The sequence below is a fragment of the Lepidothrix coronata genome, unplaced genomic scaffold, assembly GCF_001604755.1.
Source record: "Lepidothrix coronata isolate B3197 unplaced genomic scaffold, Lepidothrix_coronata-1.0 Scaffold110, whole genome shotgun sequence".
Lineage (NCBI taxonomy): Eukaryota > Metazoa > Chordata > Aves > Passeriformes > Pipridae > Lepidothrix > Lepidothrix coronata.
In genome coordinates, this window is record NW_016690290.1 from 2673655 (window position 1) to 2694885 (window position 21231).

At 49.6% G+C, this 21231-nt stretch overlaps 2 protein-coding genes and 2 non-coding genes across 4 annotated transcripts; 2 read left to right on the forward strand and 2 right to left on the reverse strand.

The window, feature by feature from the left end:
- Nucleotides 1-1265: 1265 nt before the first annotated feature.
- CENPT (centromere protein T) lies at nt 1266-16402 on the reverse strand (the record flags this gene model as incomplete). The annotated part of the gene is given in 15 exon segments (XM_017824171.1): nt 1266-1669; nt 3387-3491; nt 4274-4438; nt 5752-5842; nt 7552-7752; nt 8473-8649; nt 11425-11853; nt 12311-12453; nt 13524-13557; nt 14539-14672; nt 14849-14942; nt 15472-15598; nt 16115-16241; nt 16243-16334; nt 16337-16402. Coding segments are annotated over 15 exon segments (2103 nt in total), but the record flags the coding sequence as incomplete, so codon positions are not given.
- THAP11 (THAP domain containing 11) lies at nt 16347-19272 on the forward strand. The gene has a single exon (XM_017824331.1). The coding sequence runs from the start codon at nt 16420-16422 to the stop codon at nt 17158-17160; it is 741 nt and encodes a 246-aa protein (XP_017679820.1). The 5' UTR covers nt 16347-16419; the 3' UTR covers nt 17161-19272.
- A 1054-nt stretch (nt 19273-20326) lies between these two features.
- TRNAL-CAG lies at nt 20327-20409 on the forward strand. The gene has a single exon. It is a non-coding gene; the product is annotated as a tRNA-Leu (tRNA).
- Nucleotides 20410-20536: 127 nt separating this feature from the next.
- Nucleotides 20537-20619, reverse strand: TRNAL-CAG. The gene has a single exon. It is a non-coding gene; the product is annotated as a tRNA-Leu (tRNA).
- Between the last annotated feature and the right edge of the window lie 612 nt (nt 20620-21231).

The window sequence follows — 21231 nt, forward strand, 5'->3', positions numbered from 1 at the left end:
GCCGCCCCGCGCCTGCAGGCGCCCGCCGGCCGCCTCCGCGCACGGGCCGGGTTCGGCCGCCGCGCGGCGCCCGCGCGTCAGGCGCTGCGTGGGCAGCTATGAGGGCGCGCGAGGGGGTCCTGCGGGCGGTGACGTTGCCATGGCGACGGGTAAACGGAGTGCGCGCGGCGGGAGCGGGAGGGAAGAACAAACCGGGACTAAGGAACAAACCGGGACTGAAGAACAAACCGGGACTGAAGAACAAACTGGGACTAAGGAACAAACCGGGACTGAAGAACAAACCGGGACTAAAGAACAAACCGAGATCAGCCGGGAGGGGCTCCGGGAACTCACACCGGGAATAACCATCCCGGAGCTCAGAGGGCAGGGATGAGGGCCCCGCCTGACTCGGTGCAGCTCCCAGAGGCTCCTCCGGCTCCCAGCTGGGTCCAACCTGAGCCCTGGACTGGATCTGTTCTCCACTGCATGCTGCATGATTTTCCCTTCCCTGAGAGAATATGTATATATATTTATATTTAGACTTTGTATATATATAAATATATAAAAATCTATTTTTATATGTATTTTTCTATATATTGACACTACAGTAAAAACCTTAAAATTCCTGCTGTGAAGCCACAGGCAGCAGGAAGAAAAACCAGATCCTTGAGCTGACTTATGCTATGGGTTCATTCTTAGGTCTATGACACACATAATTCCATGTCTCCATTCTTTTCCCATGTCTCTGTAGCAATAAACAGGCCCTTGTCACCATTCCAAAGCCATGATTGTCAGAGCAACTGGAGTCCTACTTAAGTGAAGAGCTGCAGCCTCTTGCTCTGACTGAAGAGAGCTCCCCAGGAAGACACTGAAGGTGATGAAAATCACACAAGAGAAAGTTCAATCCCCATTTCCATCCCTCCGAGCCTGGTACGTGTGACAAAACATCATTCTTCCCCACCTTCTGAACTGTTTTACAAAAGGTCACAGTCCTTTGCTGGGTCTGACCTCATTCCAGGCATGGTTTAGGTTCTGTACAATCCTACACCGGTTTTGTTCTGTCTCCCTGCGTGAGGAGCACGAGGGAGCACAGCACAGACCACCTGTATGGGACCACCGTGGCTCCCCGGGGGGGCTGAGCCACAGAAACCACCACGGGTGTGTCAAACACAAGCCCCTGGTTGGCACGAAGAGCATCACCACGGCTAAAGGCCTGTCAGGAACATCCTGAACACCGCAGTGCAGCAGCCTCTCAGGTCCCTGGCATAAGCAGCGCTTGCATCATGCAGAATACATATGAAATTTTATTTCTCAGAGCTGTACAAGTATTCAGAGGTAACATAAAAAATTATGGGTAGTCAAACTGCGTGTAACAAGGGCTGGTGAGACCCAGCAGGGAGGGGTAAAGGCCACAGCACGACCAGCCCTTGCTCAGGAGAACGTTGAGCAGTCCCTGCCCGACTGGTTCCGTGTGGAAAACCATCACAGGGAGCAGGGACATGGAACACCCCAGAGGCAGCCCCTGGGAGCAGACCGTGAGCACCCCACAGGGGTCAGGGCTGCACCTTCACATCAGGGGATCACTTTGTTTCCACTCACAGCGACTGGAATCAGGAGCTTCCTGTACTCCAGGGGGAGGTGACGCTCTATCAGCACATTCAGTGGCATCTTGTCCGTCACCAGCCCTTGTCTGTGGCCAAGAAGAGAAGAGCAGAGAAGAAACAGAGCTGTTAGTGCAGAGTCTTTCCAGTCAGCATCAGAGTAAAGCTTTCTTGCGGTGATGATTTTGCATTTAACAGCTGAAATGCTGTGGCTGCCTGTGACAGAGAAGGCACAGATTCCTGTTCTCAGGCAGTTTGTCGTGAGGTCCTGGGTACAGCACAGATTCCAGGCTTGCCCACACAGGGAAGCAGACCCAGAGGGTTCCTGCAGCTTCCCACAGAGCTTCCCTCTGTTCATCACGGGGATATTCATCTATATTGATCTGTACCAAAGCAGAGGCTCATTGCTTTTTAAATTCACAACCCACCTACCAGGGGATAAATTTTACCACCGTTTGAAAACACACAGAGAATGATGTAACTGAAAGAAACAGCTCAGTACCCAGCAGATTTCTTTAGTCACAGTTCAGAGGTAGTTGGCATTTGCCAACTGTGTAGGCCAGGTAGTTTTCCAGTGCACCATTTAGCTGACTGGCATGAAAAAAAAAAAATCAGCATCTCCCAGTTTTGTGGAAAGAAAAAAGCACAGCATTTATTCACACTTTGCTTGTGAAAGGAACAGAAATACTGTTCTTATGCATGAACCAGCAGCAATTCCTGATCCCTTTAGGAGGCAGTGGAAAGGCACAAAGACATCTAGAAAAAGGTGAAATACCATGAGCACAGAATCCTCAAACCTGGCCAACCAACCTATTGTGCCTCTAAGCCTGTTCATGCCAACTTCTGCACACACCTGTCCCTTGGGAAAATGAAATCTCTGGATCAGAACAGCAACAGATTATTCTTTTTAAGCAGCAGCACCAGCTCTGCCTACAGAGGCCTGTGCTAAGCCAATGTCATCAGCTCTGCCCTGCACAACCCCTCAGGTGACTTGGAACATTGGAAACTCTTCCAGTGCAGACCAAGAATAACCACCTGGAGTAAAGACTTTCACTGAAGAGCAATGGATTGTTTTAGGCTTCACACAGTTTTACAGAGGGCTGCCAAGCCAAGAACAAATGCCCTGTGCTTTGGACAGGACAAAGTAAATTCAGGCAGGAGCTGGGGCAGCCGAGGGAGCCCAGAGGACAGAGAGCAGTGAAGCAGCTCTGAGAACAGCTCATCCAGGTGCTGGGCAGGGAATGCCACTGTTAGGTGAGGCATGGAGGCTCCTTCTCCTGCTCTGGAGAGGAACTGTCAGTTTAGATCCCAAGTATCAGGTTATGCAGAAGCAGCAAGATGGGTATTTTGTTTGGAAGAGCAAGTCACCAAAACAGACAGCAGGGCATGTGAAAATGCTCACTGTCAGCTGCAAGTGCTTGTAGCAAAGAGATCGCTCGGGGATGAAACGGTGCAGCCCAGCTTCACTCTCAGCATTCACTTCTCTTCTACTGTTTCCCAGCTGTAACTGCTTCACCCTTGCACAAAACCCCCTCCTCTTGCTAATTGCTCCTCAGATGACTCTTGTACTCCCAACCCCTCGCTACCTTCCTCTTGCCCCTTCCACCACCATCATCACTGAGGGTAAAACCCCAATTCCAGGGATGCCCTCCTGGGAGAGGTGGCCAAGTAGCATCACACAGAGTCAATCACAAGAGACCACACTTACTGTGCAAATACTTACTGCTGGTGCACACCCTGACAACAACCAGGTGTTACCAAAGCACCCCCAAAACTACTGCAGGTTAGTAAGAAACAACCCTTTACCTTCTCATGAGCATTTCTACATCAGCCATCTCCACTGTTTTCCTCCCTGCATGGCTGGTGTAAGCTTCCAGATCACTGCTCAGCTGCTTGAAGTACTTCTCAGAGCTGAAGGGGGAATGGGGAGGGAAATCAAATTGGGCTGTGGATTGTGTGAACACACCAGCTGCTCCCCCACTTCTGCAGGGCAAATTGCACTGGAGCTGCTCGTTGTGCAGGTCACAGCCTGCCAGGGAAAACTGGGGGAGAAGAAACTCTCCACCTCGGGAACAAAGCTTGGCTTCTCAGCCCAGGCTCCCTGGAACTCCACAGCCAAGATAGGTGTGAAACAGCTGCACATCTGACAACCAGAACCTCTCCCAGACTTCCCACACATGCAGGAACAGGGGTTGACACCAGTCAGAGAGAAATCAGCTCTGATAGTCAGACTACTGGCTCTTATGGTGACACTGTTCAAACAATCCACAGATTTTACTGATGAAGATAACATGGTTTATAGATCCAAAAAGGTGAGAAAACCCAGACTCCAGTGGAACACTGCACAGCTGGGACACCTCCACTGTGCCCAGCACAATGACCATTACCCAGAGCCATCCTGCTCATGGTGAATGATAACAAGGCTGTGACTGGTACAACCTTTTGTGACAAACCCAGATGCTCCTGCAAGGCCAGGTTGGTCACAGATACATACACAGCAGCCCAAAGCACTTAGCACATTTCTGCCCTTGTCTTCAGACCTCCCATGACTCTTCCCAGCTGGAAAGGAAGGGCTGTCAGCTTGTCAGCAGCACTTCCAACAAGCTTATTACTTCAGGTGAGAAAATAAAATAAAATAAAATAACAAAACAAAACACTAAAAAGAGTGGGAAGAACAGTTTGTTGCTACTTACCATTTTTCAACAATTTTGAATGCTTCTCTGGTCACTGGCATTTTTACAAAATAGCTAAAAACCTCCTTTATCAAACTCCTTGCTATTTGAGGCTCCCGTGGTTTCCTTTGGGACGTTCCTGATCTCCCTGGAACTTGCTTAGGCTGCAGCAGCTGCACGGGAGACCTTGGAGGGAAATTGAAAATTCACATACGAAGTGAACAAGGCCAGGGGAGATGCAGAGAACACCAGGCTGAGTTTGGACAAACCTTATGCTGAACTGGAAGGGGTAAGAACTACCTCGTGCTCTTTCTCCCTCCCAATTCCTCAAAACCCTCATGCCCAGGCAGGACAGTTTGCAAACAGTTCATGTGGCATCATGACCTTGAGAGAGGCAATCCAGAGACTGCCTGTTTGTGTGACAGACTGTCAGCAAACCCCAGCTGTCTCCAACACATGGCTGCAGTTCCCACTGCATCCCTGGAATATTCCCTCTCCAGGAGTGCACGAAGTTGGAGGCATCCACAGATCACCTCTGTATCTGTGGACAGAGGAGGCTGCTCTGCAGAATACAATTCTACACTATTGCAAACTTCAGTGGGTTTATTCTGTGGGGTTTGATTGGTTGTTTGGGTTTTTTCCCCCTTAAACAAGACTGTAACTCCAAAGGAAGTTATACAACCGTTTCCCATTCTAAAAAGGAAAAATTGTAATATGAATTAAGTGAAATCCACGGATTCACTCAGTACCTGATTGGAAAACAACAGAAAAAACTTAGAACCTCAGGCTAACCCACAGAGGGAGTGCATGGATCACTTGACTCTCTCCAGCCCACCTGTATGTGGGCACAAGAATTTGGTCTTCTTGTTTATTGCTTTGACAAACAAAAATCTAGAGTTATGGGCTAGAAAATTCCTCCTGTTCCCTAGGACCCACTGGTAGTGGTTCTGATGAAGCATACAGCTTCACTGAATTTCTAGTTAAGATGGTGCCAGTGTTAATTAATTTGGAGTAAAGCAGAGAACAGGTTCACTTTCTGCCTCTAAGAGAGCTTCATTTTATAGTCAGCACGTGGCAACTGCACACAGCTTTAGGCTTCTGCAGTCAATGCAAGTATGTCATTCCATGTGATCAGCATCTTGTCATCTCTAATTCCCCCTCATCTGCAAGGGCCTCTGCATCCCATAACAGACTCTATGGTTCCAGAGTAGCTCACCAGTGGAAAAATTCCTAGGGAAAGCTTTTGACCTTCAGCACAAGAAAATATTACAAGAACATTTATTGGAAATACTGAAGGCATCAGATCTGCTCTGGAAGATTCACTAGATTCACCCTTTACTCAGCTGCTGCAGCAGTGGACGATCCAAAACCTCCAGGACTCCTCACTCCCTGTGGCAGCTGGCAGAGCCCAGGGCAGCTGGCAAAGCCAGGCTCTGCTCTTCCCCCTGGACACTGACACCCCCAGACACTCTCCTGCCAGGCCACTGCCTTAGACTTACCTGGGAGCAGCAGGTTTTTCATCCCATGGAGCTGACAGCAGGGGGTTGTGGGCTGCAGCACGGACAAACGCAGGCGTCTTCATGGAAACCTCTGGGGGAAAAAAGGACTTGAGGAACTGAACTCTCTTCTCAGAGCTCCTGCAGCACCCAGTGCTGCTGCAGCAGCAGAAACCCAACCAGCTTCCCACAGGGCTGGCCCAGAGCACACTGCCTGTGCTCCAGCTGTGGCCCCACGGCACCTGAGCCAGCACAGCTGCTGGTTGCTGCAATGCCAGATTTTATAACTCCCTCCAGCCAAGGCTCATGTGATCAGCATCTCACCTCTTCTCTGCTGGGAACTGCCCATACCAGTTTCCTCCAAGTCTAGTCTGCACTGTCTAACTTCACTCTCGAAATTCTTCACTTCTTAACAAGTGAGAGCAGGAAAGAAAACAACATTAACAGAACCGAAACACTGAGCACCTTCCTGCCTGGAAGAGGAGTGGTCACGCAGGGCTTCTTGCCTGATAGTTTCCCTTGCAAGCTGAGTTCAGCCCAACAATCCAGCCTGTCTGTAATGGTGGCAGCTTCCCAAACATGCCCTAAGAGCTCAGACACCTGTCCTGTTACAGAAGCCAAGCCCAACTACTAGGGGCTTCAGGTACTACTGAGAGTTAAACTCCCCAGCTGGAAGGGTCAGAGATCTCTTGCAGAAAGCAAGGCTGGGTGAACTACCGTGGCTGCCTGCATTAGCTTCTCCTGAATAAACATCTCTGTGCACTGGAGGAACATGGATCAGGATGCAGGGAAAGCGACGAGTTATCCTGAGATTTCTGAGGCAAGATTTATGACAAAAGTACATAATTTTTCCTCTTTCCTGACTCTCCTTGTCCAATGAGACCTGTAAGGTGCTACTCATACTGTTCCACCCAATGAGCAGAGATCTGCAGCCAGATCTTCCCATCTCTTCATACAGCTGTGTACAAGATAAGCAACTGCAGACACCCTAAGAACACCTACAGCTTTTTCTTGTGGCAAAAGGGTATCAGTTCAACTTCTGGCTTTGTGCACACTGCACAAATACACAGAGACATCAATATTCTCATTGCAGCTGAATACACCTGAAATCCTAGTAATGGGATTTTAGGATGTCCTTAGTTCAGTTTTTTTTATTTCAGGGTGTATTGTACTTCAAAAGACTTTAAGACCAGTCCCAGAAGACATCACTAAAACATACTCTGGGCATTCTCAAACATGGCCTTGATCAAAGAGAACTCAGTCTGATGGATCAGTTCTTCCAAAAGGCACCAGCACTGATGCAGTGTCTGAAGAACTGCTTAGAAACTCTCAGCTTTCTGAAAAACCAGTCTACTCTTTTTGTTAACTGGACAGGAAACCTGTAACTACATCTACAAAATACAGGGTTCTAAATTAGGTTTCAAGTCTGGAGTCACGTAGATGCCTGTGCAAAACAAGACTTCAAGGCTCTAAGACACTAAAAAGTTGGCCTGAAAATAGGAATCGGGAAGGAAAGAACAGAATGGAGCCTGTGCCAATGTATAAACCCACTTTGCACTCAGTTGCACCTGTTTTGTGCACTTCCATCATCTTCACCTCAAAAAGTACAAGATGATCTTGGTCCCTGAAGCACCTGATGAGCCAATAACAATCTGGCCCTAGAAAGAGCAGCCAACAGCTTCCCCTGTACTCTCCGATGGACTAAACAGTTAAAAACATTATTAACCCGTTTTTCCTCAATCTGGGAGAGATAACAGGGAAAATTTTCTCCAACTTCCTCTGCTACTGCTGCAAGTCTCTTACCTTGACTTTCAGGATGTTCACTTTCATCCTCAGCAGGCTCTTCCTCTGGATCATCCAAATCTAACATGATAGCCTGGTCCTCTAGCACGTCTTGTTCATCATCTTCCTCTAATGGATTCATCCCAGATTTTTCAGATGAGGAGAGAGCATCAGAATGCCTGTCCAGACTTCCAGCTCCAACACCTTTGGCAGTTTCATGTTCTAGATTTCCAAAACAGGAAAAACACAGCACTGAAACAAGTACCAGAGACAAAATTTCAGAGCACTCATAGCAATGAAATCCAACTTGCAATTCCTGACAACCACCTACTACCTTCCCATCTGCAAGGATTGGGGTTGGTACACAAAGCCAGATAAACTGAAGCACTGATGAATCCTCGACTTTTCCCTCTGCTACATCCAGGTGTGCAGAGGTCCCACAGAAAAAAAGCCCTTGGTAATGTGAAACCCAAGAGATTTGAGTGAAATTTTTATCTCCTTTTAAATTAACTTTCTTTAATAAGCACTTCTAACTCAAAAGGTCATACCAAAGCCTTCACTGCAGTATGTTGACTACAGAAGACCCAGCAATGTAGGAAAAGTAACTTGGGAGATGCCAATTTGTCAACTCACTCAGAAGGTCTCTGAATTTTTTCAATCTTTGCCTGATCCTGGAACTTCCACCAGTAAATTTTAACTAAAGATGCATTCTGCAATTACCTATTTCTAAACACTACTGCCAGTGCAATTTTGGTTTCCCTTTGGGCAAAACGCAGTCTTCCAGCTTAAAATGACAAAGTTAATTTGGCATGTTCCCAGTACTTAGCCCAGATTCCAGAATGCAAAGGAAGGGCAGTCTTTCTCCCAGCTGTGATGCCAGTCATGCAGCCTGGGAGGTCTCTGCCATCAGGGATAACCATCAGCATTAGGGGCTGTGCTCACCAGCCCCAGGAGACACGTGGGGTCCAACGCTGCCTTCTGCCAGTCCCTCTCCTGCTGAAGGAGCTGTGTCTGTTTTGTCTCTGCTGTCCTGTGCTGCAGTTATCTGCAATTCTGCTTCTTCAGCCAGCTCCTTCTCCAAGTGTTCAGAATACCCAGCACTTGCACCATGTTCTGCAGCTAAAACAGGCAATTCTATCATACATCTTACCTACCAAAAAATCCCCCGATCAGCCACCAGCACACAGTTTAACAACCACTGAAATGTATTTGTGATAAGTAAACTCAGCCAAAAGCTATAAATAAGGGAAGCAGATGCAGTTGCCTTTACAGCTGAGAAATGCCCAACCTTTCCTGTGTTTGCTTTACAGCCACCTAATTAGGGAGCACGTCAGATCCAAATGAAGAAATTTTATTTACTTACAGTAAGCAGAACTCTTCCAGATCTGCCATCTCTACAGCCATTCTCACTTCTGGTGACTGTGTGAAAGACCAATTTCTTTTCCTTTAAGTCTAACAATACCTGGAGTTTGTGCTCAGATTCTCCTCCTCATTTCCTCAGTTTTTCTGAATAAACAGCTTTGTAAGAGATATATTCCATTGTAAGAAGAAGAATGCCTAGCAGTGGTTTTAACCATCCCAGACAAGCCTCTGGCAGGCAGGATGAGGAGAAATATAGGGACACTTGTCTTGCCTGTCTTCAAAAACTTTAGCTACTGAAGTGCCAAACAGTATTTAAGTATTCCTTCTTCCTGCATACTAAATCTATAGTCCACACATCTGTTATCATGTAGCTCAATTCCAGCAGAAACCCACACAGGTAATTACTTGGAGAAATCTGGGCACTCTCACAGCATCATCACTTGCTGAAGAGTTTGGAAATCTTAGCTGAGTCCAGAACCAGAAGCTGTAAAAGTGAATTTTTACCATCCTCTCCACTAACTGGGAGTTTTCACACTCAAAATACAAGTTTTTCAAGGCCCAGGAGCCCCAAGCCCAAGTGAAGGGGACAAGGAAATCTGGCCAAAGGTGGTGTGAAAATCAGTTATACCAATCTCACTAACCACAATGACTGGGCTGCCCACACCAATGCAGGGCCTAAAGTGAAGAGAAATATTAACTAGCTTTGTGAGAAGATAGAAGCTCAACATGACACTAAGCCTCCTTGGGCTGACAGGCAGCAGTGATTCTCTCACCCTGCTGGATCACTGCTGGGATAACAGTGGAGTACCAGATGCTGTTGACAGATTCAAGCATAATTTTTACTGATTTCTGCACTTTGCTGCTTGTAGCAATACCTCCTGTGAAAATGAAATTCAGCAGAACACAGGAACCTGTGTCCACACCTACCCAAAGCTTTATGTACTGGACGGGTAACACCAGCCACCCCCAGCAGGGTTTATTCTAACGCTTATTCTAAGGCAAAGAGAAAACCAAAAATGTGCCTGTGGAAGCAGGAAACTTCCACGACTTGCTGTCTTCCAGGAACAGGAGGTACTAAGGCCCAACCTACCAGTGACAACCTTTATTACTTAAGTGAGGGCAGCCTTCAATCCCTTGGTTTAAGAGCAGAAGATGCTGGTTAGTACTGGAAAAAGATAATGGCCAACATGGCCTAAATAAATACAGCAGAGCAGTAAAATGTACACAAAGAAGGAGGGATCAGCCAGAGGTATTCCTTGCCAAGAGGGAGCTCTACATCTTTCCTATGGGGAGGTGAGCAGTACTACAGAGCTACCAAAACATATTAACCTTTATTCCACTTGCAGTCCCAGTGAACAAAGCAAATACTGGCAAGGAAGCACATGAGCAAGTCACAGCCCACTTTTAGAAAGCTTGTCTAGGAATGCCCAGCATCTCTGATACGATCTGAATTAAATTCTCTCCAGCATCTACTGCACAATAAAGTCTTACTTTACTCTGAGAGTCACCTGAAAAACCTTGAATCAGATTATACTCCGTTCCCTTGCAACACTGAATGCACTTCTTACCCTCTCTGAAAAGCTTTTCCTGTTCCACTCCATTCACTGTATTAATCATCTCTTCTTCTGAATCACTTACTTCCAGATCTTCAATTATTTGGGACACAACTTCTCTCAAAGACATGCTGGAAGAATTTAGAGTGACTGGGGATCCCAAATATTTACTTGAACTTCTGGATGACAGAGAGGAGCTCAATCTACAAACAGCTAAAACAGAGAATTAATGTGTCCCCGGTATCTTTTTAAACTTGCTTTTAGCTTTCCTCATAAGTAAAAAAAAACACCAAGCAGGGAGAGAAAGACAACCCAAGAAAACACTCTTCCTTTACTTGAAGCAGTTTAGAGAGTTCACAGTGTACCTTGCAACTGTTTTTCAGTTCACCCTGAGGAGCAACACTGAGAGCAGCCTCCTTTGGTAAAACAGAACTAGGTCACCATTAACATCTGACATTATTGCCTTACTAACTCCAGCATCTTTAAGATATGCTCACTCCCCCTCATCTTCCTCTCATTTCATCCAGTCCCCTAGTCCACATCCTCCATGCTTTTCTCTGCATTATCTATCCTTTTGTCCTAAAAATGCCTGACATTGGACTCTTCAGAGCAACTAACTGCTTTCTGTTCATGCCTTCCCTTGTCCTTTCAAAACAACTTTTGCCTGGTCCAAGCAATATGAGGAAAACGTGTTCCCATTTACACAGCCAGGACAAGGGATTTCCATGGAAATGAAGGCTGAAGAGAGATACTAGACACCAGGGAAAAACTGGCAAAGCATTGGTACAGAGTGACCAGGGAGGCTACTTCCTCTGTTCAAGGGATTTTTAAGGCCCAAGAGACAATGAAGCTGTGACAAGTAAGTGACCACACCAGAGTAAAGGTCTAGACTCGTAACTCCCTGAGATTTTTTCCACATCTGTCTACATGTCCTACGTATCATCTCTGTTAAACCCAAGTCCTAATCCACAGTACTCACGGCCAGTCACCTCCTCTTCATGAACAGAAACCTGCTCCGCTGGGTTACTCTGCTGGGAATGATCTTGCTGATCTTCTTGCTGGTTTGCAGGTGTTCCTGGAGATACAGGAGCCATTCTGTCAATGTGCTCCTGATCAAGGCCCGAGTTCTCAGAATGTCTTTGTGTCCTTTCCTCATTTGTGCCCACACCGGATACCAGACCCTCCGGCCTTGCTGTGTCTTGAGCTGCATCAGAAATCTTGCTCCTCTGTGCTGGAGTTTTTGAATGTGACAGCTGGGGTTCAAGAGCAGAAAGTTTATTTTGGCTCCGTTCATTCAGCTGAGGCTGAACAAAGAGCTCCGTGTTGTTCAGCACGATCTCTGCATCACTTGTCATCATGGTTGTTCGAATCCCAGACGCGGACTGCGAGTCCACAAGACAGTTCTGTGCTGTTTAGAAAGTTTTAAAACAAGTTTTATGTGAAAAACTGTTCAAGGTCATAGGGACACCCTTTATTACCAGGACTTGCATCGTTCAAAATCTAAGTCATTCAACCAAATCTTACTCATCCTCAACAGACCCAAAACTGAACCTGCATGACCCCACTTCAGCACCCCCAACTTTCCCAAACTGCAGAAACCCCAGTACCCACAGATGAAGATGATGGCAAACGATTCCTGTGATTTAAGTCACCCAACTGGGCAAAGCACACATTTAAGTGCACAGAGTCAACTACAGAGGCAGAGCCTCATTCTAATCTCGGTTCCCAAATCACACTCTACCTCTGTGAGCGTGTTAGTAACCTTATAGCTGCAAAACACAGGCCACGCCTGAGTAACTGCTTTCTAAAAGCCACCTTAGGAGAGGCCCTTCCTCCCAAAAGAGAAATAACAACACAAAAGGAACCATTGCTCTTCAGCATGTTCTGTTCCACTCCGCCCTCGAAAGCTTCCATGTCAATGGCTTTGCGGTTCCTCGGCCTCCGGAGCAAACCCCTCTTCTCAACAGTGTCCGGGGCCATCAAGGAACCAACAGACATACGGAGGGATCTGTGAAAACAGGAGGGAAGAAATCATTTGTCAGCATCACACACCCTCAGACTACAGGCATGGTGGTACTAACAGTGAGATATATGACAAAGCCAGGAGGAATTTCCCAAAAAAAAGCCTTGAGGATTAAATGTCAGTCTTTAAACAACTGGTTTAATTTCACAGTATCAGCCAGCACCAGGATATGTATCATCAGGATATGTATCAGGAAACACTGTTTTACAGCCTTCCTGAGACACTGCAACACTACAGCTGACAAAAGGTCAGAACTTTTAAAAATTTTAAATAACAAAAAAAAAAAAAAGGGAGAGCAGATGTTTGAGATGACAGCAGGGTGGTAGGAGGACTTCAGAGCACGTTTAAGAAGCTGCTTAGTGTCAATGACCACCCCAAAGTACAGCTACCAACACACTGTGACTGTTCTGAGATGGGAGCTAAGATACCAACATGTAAAGCACAGGAAAAGATGTTTCTCACTGTACATATTTTGCACCCTGGACACTGACCATTCTCAAATACCTCCTGTCCCTTTCTCTAGGCAGCCCAATCAAAAGGGGGGTTCAGAGGCTTCAACAAAGACAGAAAGTATGGAATTCAGCCCCAGGAAGCACCTTGTGTGGCACCAAAGGCCAGGGCTGCAGTGAGAAAGGCGAAATAATGTGCTGACTTTGCAAACGTGCTGCCCACTTGCAAAGAACACAGGCAACACAAGAAAGTTCTTTGACCTGCTAAAAAACTTCAAAGGTCCAGAAAATACTGCATAGATGCAATTGATGAGATGAGACAATAAACAGGCAAGGATAATTTTCTATTTTGTACTGAGTTATTGTTGGAAACACAAGCTACTAATACAAGACCATGCTGGGCACACAGAGCAGAGCCACAATTTCTGTGTGTGGTGCAACACCTCCAAATTCCATCAGCAGAGGGGGATGGTCTTGTTACTGCCAACACAGGTCTTTACCATGAACCCAGGTATCTGTACTGTTCTTCACAGCTCCAGGTGTGATCAAAAAAGAAAGCAGCTAGACTCAGGACAGCCAGAAGTTAAGACATTTTAGATTACTCACCGAAACAAAGTTGTGTTGTCCAGCGTTGACTGAACTAGAAAAAGTTGGTGACACATTAGTTGAGAAATTACCCTCTACACACTGGGCTACAGGAACACCCCAATGGACCCTCCTCTTTCCAGAGCCAGTCATGCTACAGTCCTCACATAAGTGCAAACAGAATTAGAAGACAGGTTCACTTCATTACTTCTTGTCTACATTAGAAAGCCAATAAGCAATTTATGAAAGGATAGGAAACACTTATTTCAAAGAAAATTTAACATGGTACATACCCTCAGATTCAATAATTTAAATTTTACCACATTCACAGCAAGCAACCCAAACAAGTGCATCTGGAGCTTTAGAAGAAAGTGGAACTCATGTACACACAGGCACAGAGTCTCTAATTCAGAGCTGAGGTACTGGTGTCTGTAACCTGGAGCTGAGTTCCTCCCTTGAGTTCTACTCCAGTTGCTACTCCAATAGGATACATACACTAAGGGGAGGTTTTTTATCTGCCTCTGGCAAACTGCAACTGAAATGAAAGCTGTATTTGCCAAATTTGCAAGTTTATGTTTAAAGGGAAGATTCGGTCCAATATAAAACATTATCTTTTACAAACCTATGAGAGCTTTTCTTCCCTCAAACAAGAACTTTGTAACTTATCTGATATAATTGCAACGAAAGGTATGCAGCTGCTTGTATTTTAAAGTTTTTGGAATTGAGAGGAAGTCAGGGATTGCTTCCTCTGGAGACACTTCAAAACTCAAAAAGCACCAAGTTGCAAAAGTAGTCAAGAAGTTTATATACAGTCAGGGCAGAGCCTGGAAATTGGCTCAGAAAGGCTTATTTTAAATTTGATAGAAGGGAGGGGGTTTACCTTCTCCAATATCCCCTTTGAATGAGATACTGCAATCAGGATTCCAAACCTACAACTGCCCAGCTGAGCAGCTCCTAATAACTGGACTGGAGGAGGTGAAAACCAGTTGGCAGCAAAAACAGCACTGAACAAGGTAATTTTTGACTGCAGCCTTACCTTGGTTCTGGAAAAGTCGTTTGTCTGCTGCTCTCTCAAATTCAGAAATGCTGACTTTCTTTCTTTTCTTATTCAAATGGAACACAGTGACAAATGTGTCTTCAGCAGCAAGGTCTGGCAGCTGCAATTCCCCCCTACCAAAACAAACCAAGCTGGAGAGGCATTTCGGAAAACCCCACCTGACAGGATGCAATTTTGATCACTGAAGCATGAGTAGAGAAGTTCTGCTCCCCAGTCCCACCATAGGAGCTGCAGCCATACCTGGCATATAATAAATGTAAAAATTATATTTAAAAAAAAAATCACTTACATGCTGGAAACCCTCTTAGATGGGAGTTCTGGACGAGCTTCTTCCGTCTCTTCATGGTTAGATATCCGAGGTTTCAGAGGTGAAACTTGGGGTTCTGCCAACAAACCAAAACATTTCCTTTCCACAATTCAATCCAGCAAGAACACCAAAATGCAGCAGAGTGTCACATCTACACCACAGGCTGTAAATTACATTTATTGATGGGTTAAAATAAAGACCTGGTGAAAACTCTCCGGGTTCTGCTCCTGGGAAGGCTGGCAGTGACAAAACCAACGGTGACAGATGGCAGCACGTCCTCTGTAACTCACTCCTGATCCTACAGCCAAAGGCAGCACCAGGATTATGTGCTCAGTCACCAGGATAAGAAGACCAAGTGAAGGGGATTTTGAAGAGGATTTTGAAGACTATTTCACCAATGCAAGGCCTGGCCTCTCAGACAGTTCTAGCCCACATTCAGCTGCAACTGCAGTGATTTCTCTCTTGCATTAACAGTCATAAAACGGTCTGACTTCTGTTCCACATAACAGGGTAAGGATAACGGGCTACCAAGGAACAACCTCTGCTCTCAACTCCACCAAAACACTGTCTTTCTGTTCTCAGTTCTCCTGAAAAAAGATACTTACGGGTCTGGATGACTCTCTTGAGCATAACCCGTGGTGTGTCATTGTCAGGGTCTGGGAACACTCTCAGTCTCCGCTTCCTCAAGGTGCTTCTGCGAGAATTACTGTCCTTCTCTGGATTTGATCCAGTCTAGACAGAAATCAGAGACAAGCAATTCAAAACCAGTATTTCCACCATTAAAAAAAAAGATCGCAGCATCAAAAGCATCCACCATCCATCTTCTAATGACAACATACGCCGGCTAACGGGAAACATTTTTCCAAATTCCCAAACAGAAATCGTGCACGTCTTCTTTTTGACAACACCGGCACTTCACGCGCGGACGGGAGGCAATTCAGCTCGGGGTGTCACCGGGGCGGGTTCCAACGCACAACCCTCCTGCGGACGAAATCCCGAGGGGCCTCAGAGCACAGCCGCGACGGGCCTGGCTGCTCGGCAAGCGCGACACTCAGGGCGGTCGGCCCATTTCCCACACGCAAAGGCGAACAAGGGCGAGGGGCTCGCTCGTCCCTCACACCGAGCGCGACCCGGCGGGCGACGCCCGGCGAGCCCCGCTGGACAGCGGCTCTCCTGTCTGTCTTTCTTTCTTACTTTCTTTCTTTCTTTCTTTCCCTCCCTCTCCTCTCCTCTTCCCCCCCGGGGCACCTGTGCCGCCGCCTGCGCCGTGTGGCGGCCGCTGCTCCTGAGGCCGGGCCGGTGCCGGGCCCGCCTGTCAGCCATGGCGGGGCCGTTACGCGCCTCCCGCCTCCCGCCGTCTCTCGCGAGAGCGGGCCCGCGGCGCAGTGTGGGGCGGGTAGTTCCGCCGGCGCCGCGGTGCATTGTGGCCCGCGTAGTTCCGGGGCGGCGGCGGCGGCGGCGGCGGCGGGGGCCGCGCGGGCCTTGTGGGAGCTGTAGTTCGGCGGGGCCGCTCGCCCCGGGCGCCGCGGGCGTCCCCCCGGCCCCGCGAGGCCATGCCGGGCTTCACCTGCTGCGTGCCGGGCTGCTACAACAACTCGCACCGCGACAAGGCGCTGCACTTCTACACCTTCCCCAAGGACGAGGAGCTGCGGCGCCTCTGGCTCAAGAACGTCTCCCGGGCGGGCGTCAGCGGCTGCTTCAGCACCTTCCAGCCCACCACGGGCCACCGCGTCTGCAGCGAGCACTTCCAGGGCGGCCGCAAGTCCTACCTGGTGCGGGTGCCCACCATCTTCCCGCTGCGCGGCGTCAACGAGCGCAAGGCTCAGCGGGCCCGGCGCCCCCGCCCCGCCGCCGCCGCCGCCGCCGCCCCGCCGGGCCCCGCGGCCGCCGCCGAGGCCCCTGCAGGGGGCGCGGCCGAGGACGTGAAGCCCATCGACCTGACGGTGCAGGTGGAGCTCGGGGCCGCCGACACCGTCGGGGCCATCCCCGCGCGGCTGCCGGTGCCGGTGCCGGTGGTGGCGGCGGCGGCGGCAGCAGGGGAGGAGAGCCAGGCGGAGGGCGGCCCCCCCGACCACTCGTACTCGCTGTCGTCGGGCACCACGTCGGAGGAGCTGCTGAGGAAGCTGAACGAGCAGCGCGACATCATCGCGCTGCTGGAGGTGAAGATGAAGGAGATGAAGGGCAGCATCCGCCGCCTGCGCCTGGCCGAGGCCCAGCTCCGCGAGGAGATCCGCGAGAAGGACCGGCTGCTCCACGCCGCCAGCGCCGGCACCCGCAAGCGCCACGGCCTCTGAGGGCGCCCGGCGCGGGGCTCTCCGTCCCAGAGTCCCCGCCGCCCTCGGAGAGGTGCCGGGCAGGGCGGGGGTGGGATGGACCGCGGCCCCTCAGCCCCGGCTGTCGCTGCCCGGTCCCTCCCGCCCGCGCCACAGCGGCCCCCAGCCGGGCGAGCCCTCGCCATCGGATCGCCCTGCCTGGGCTGGAAAAGCTCGGTGCCCAGCCCCGTTATCACCCCGACGTTACCCCCCGATGTTGTCACCTCACACCAGGCCCATCAAACCCGCTCTGTGCTGGCAGTGTCGGATCGCGCTGCTCGTAGCGTGGCTGGGGCCCGAGCCGTCACTGAGTGGATGTAGGATATCAGTTTTCGGCAAACAAACAAACTCGCTCTGTACCGAGTGAGGTAACAGCAACACTACCCTGGAGAAGGCGTGTCCGGCTGCCCGGGCACTGCACCCGCCATAGGAATGACCGGCGATGCCGCGTCCGGCCTCGCTCGGCGGAGGCACGAGGAAAGCTTTAGAAACCCTCTCAGGGTGATGTGTTCCTTCAGTAAATTACTGATGCCATAACAGACTGCTGTCCCTGGCGTGACAGAACCCCCAGATTAAAGAGTGCTCTTGTACCTTGTAGTTTCTGCTTTCTCCGCAGCGCGTGCGTGTTCGTTACGGGCGTCTCGATGCTCTCGGCACTAGGAAGGATTACAGACTGGGACAAGGAACCCGGTGGCATTTGACAGCTGTAGTTTATCTCATTGGCTTAAGACTCCTTCTAATGAAACGGAGGCTTTGTAACACGTTGGAATTTTAATCCTTGGCTTTCGTTCAGAGAACCGGGATGAAACAGAAGCGAAGCGAGTTCACCTGCAGTGGTTGCAAACCTTTGCTGTCTAATCCTCAACTAGTTGGCATGACTAATAATCTGTACATTAGGCAAGACCATACTGAAACCTGCTTGTGTGTTCTAAACCAAGATTTAAGAGTATTGTAACAAATCTGTGTGGAATGATTGTGTAGTTTCTGTTTCTAGCCAGCATCAGTCCCCTCACTTTCTGCGACAGGAAACCAAATCAGCGTTGGCTAGAAAGAGGGTGGAGTGAGGGTAGCAAGGCCACAAGTTTGGGTTGGTTATTAGTTCCAGCTTAGCTGGTGGAACAGATACCTCAGCACCCTGGAGGAGGAGGAGGAAGAGGAGGAGAGTATCTGGTGCCCCAGCAGAGCCTTGTGGCGATGCATCGATGACAGTGGATGTTGAGAACAAAAGGCACTTCACCACACTGTGCCCACATTCACCTTCGAGCGAGGAGTGCCCAGGGGTTTCCTGGGTCTGTGAGATCCTTCTGGAACCCGAGTGTGTTGCACTCGGTGGATTGGGATGTCACTTTTACTGAATTTTATAGAGGTATTTTCTAAGTGTAAAAAGTATCTTTAGTTTGAAATTATGTAATCTTTGTAACACTGGCTAATGTAGCTTTACAACCATCAGCTTCAACACTGTGTAGGACCGAACAAAAGGGCACTGTGGGGTTTGGTAGCCAGAGGTTTCTCTTTTGATCCTGGAGCCTGTTCAGCTCCAGGCTGTCCCAGCCTGCTATGTGATGCATGGGTCATTTTTCTATTGTGTGCCAAGTTGGATGGTCAACTGTAAGGATACTTCATGTCTATCCATGTACTAAGTACTTCCTGTTATTTCATTTTAATTTATTCTCTCCAATCTGTAGCTCTCCAGCTCCATGCTACACTGATTTTCCTGCGAGTCGAGTTAGCAGCAGTTTTTCTGTTTGGTTGGTTTGGCTTGTTGTTTTGGTTTCTTTACTGTAGGACAAGCAGATACTTGCTCCAACATTGGATTTAACATATGAGATTGGTCCAGCAGATATAGATGCTTCCATCAAGACAATAGGCAGCACAACATCCCTCCTGACAAACGAGGCCGGTTGTGCATCCTAGAGTGTTGAGAATGTGCATGTCGTGACAGTCGTGGTACTTTTTTACCATTGGGATGCACTTCAGGATGTTCAGCCATTTGGCCTGCTGGACTGGTTACCTGCTGGACTGTTTGACTTCTCCAGGTTACACTGAGGTGCTAACATGCTTAATTTTAATAAAGTATATTTTGTTTTCTTACGTCTCCCGTCTCCGTGTGGTGGATATATGTATTTCTGAAAGGTTGGCAGCTGTGTCTTGTTTTCTCTTTGTCATTCCTCAAGAACTCCATGGCTGGAACAGCAGGAATATCTTTACACTCATGTAGGGTGAGGAAGAGGAGTCTGAGACTAATAGCTCTAAACCAATCTGAAACCAGGGACTTTGGGATGTGGAATTACGATTTCAAAGAAAGTACATGCAAGCTCTCCCCTACCTTAGGCTGGTTCATGGAGGGCCATGCCTTCTCCTTCCTCCATCACGCCTTAGACAGGAGGAAGGGAAGCCTCCAGTCTCCAATAATTGTAAGCAGCAAAAAATTTCAGCTGTGGCTCAACTGTCACATTTTTTGGGTTGAACTGGGAATTGTTAAATGAAGCTGCGGGACTGGGGAGGGGATTGTCCTGCTCTGCTCAGTGCTGGTGCAGCCTCACCTTGACTCCTGGGAGTAGATTTGGGCACCACAGTATAAAAAGGCTATAAAGCTTTTAGGGAGCATCCAAAGATGGTGAAGGGTCTAGAGGGGAAGCCATACAAGGAGTGGCTGAGGTCTCTTGGCTTGTTCAGCCTGGAGAGGAGACTGAGGGCAGAACTCACTGTGGGCTGCAGCTTCTTCACAAGGGGCAGGGAGGGGCAGCTCCTATCTCTGCTCTCTGTGACAGGACCCCAGGGAACAGCTGGAGCTGTGCCAGGAGAGGTTTAGATTTTAGGATATTGGGAAAAGGTTCTTCACCCAGAGGGTGGTCGGGCACTGAACAGGCTCCCCGGGGAAGTCACAGCACCAGCCCTGACAGAGCTCAAGGAGCGTTTGGGCAACGCTCTCAGGTACAGGGTGGGGTTGTTGGGGGTGTCCTGTGCAGGGCCGGGAGCTGGACTGGGTGATCCCTATGGGTCCCTCCCCGCCCAGGATACGCTGCGGTTCTGTGAGTGTTGCTGCCCGCGCCCACCGCCGGGCCCCGGGAAGGCGACACATTCCCGGTGGGCCCCGAGCCGCGGGTTCCGGGCCGTGTACGGCGGGGCCAGGGGGGTGTTCAGCGGTGTCAGGATGGCCGAGCGGTCTAAGGCGCTGCGTTCAGGTCGCAGTCTCCCCTGGAGGCGTGGGTTCGAATCCCACTTCTGACAACTGGCTGCTCTTTTGCTCGTCCCTTTCCGTCGGTAAATCGTTTTTAATTGCGGCGCGTCGTTTATTTTAATGAGGCTCCCGCCTCCTCCCAGCCAAAACAGGGCGCCGGGCGGCGCAAAAAGGAGCTGTCAGAAGTGGGATTCGAACCCACGCCTCCAGGGGAGACTGCGACCTGAACGCAGCGCCTTAGACCGCTCGGCCATCCTGACCTGCCGCGGCTACGCTTCCCCGAGCCGGGTCCCATCACACCCCGGACGCCGTGTGGGGGCCGGGCGGGGCCGGGGGTGATACCGGGTCCAGCCCCGCGTAACGTCTCCAGTAACGACCTCCGTGATGACACCAACGGGGAGGACGGGATAATAGTCCAGAGGGTCCTGCTGCTACCCACAGGGACCTGGATAGGCTGGAGAAATGGGCTGACAGGAACCTCCTGGAGCTGAGGGTGGTGAGACCCTGGCACAGGTTGCCCAAAGAAGCTGTGGATGCCCCATCCCTGCGAGTGTCCAAGGCCAGGCTTGGAGCAACCTGGCCTAGTGGAAGGTGCCCTGCCCTTGGCAGGCGATTGAAACGAGGCGCTACAAGGTCACTTCCAACCCAAACCGTTCCAGGATTCAACAAGGAATACCGTGTGTCGCGCGGCCCCCGGGGGGAGCAACGCCAGGCACCGGGATGCGCTGGGGGACACGGAATGCCCCCGGGGCACCGAGCGGGACACGGGCTGCGCACAAGGCTCGTAGTGTCCCAGACAGAACATCGCCAGGACGGGAGGAGAGCGGGGGGGACTGTCCCGGCGGGGGCCGCCCTTTGTCGCCGGTCCCCCG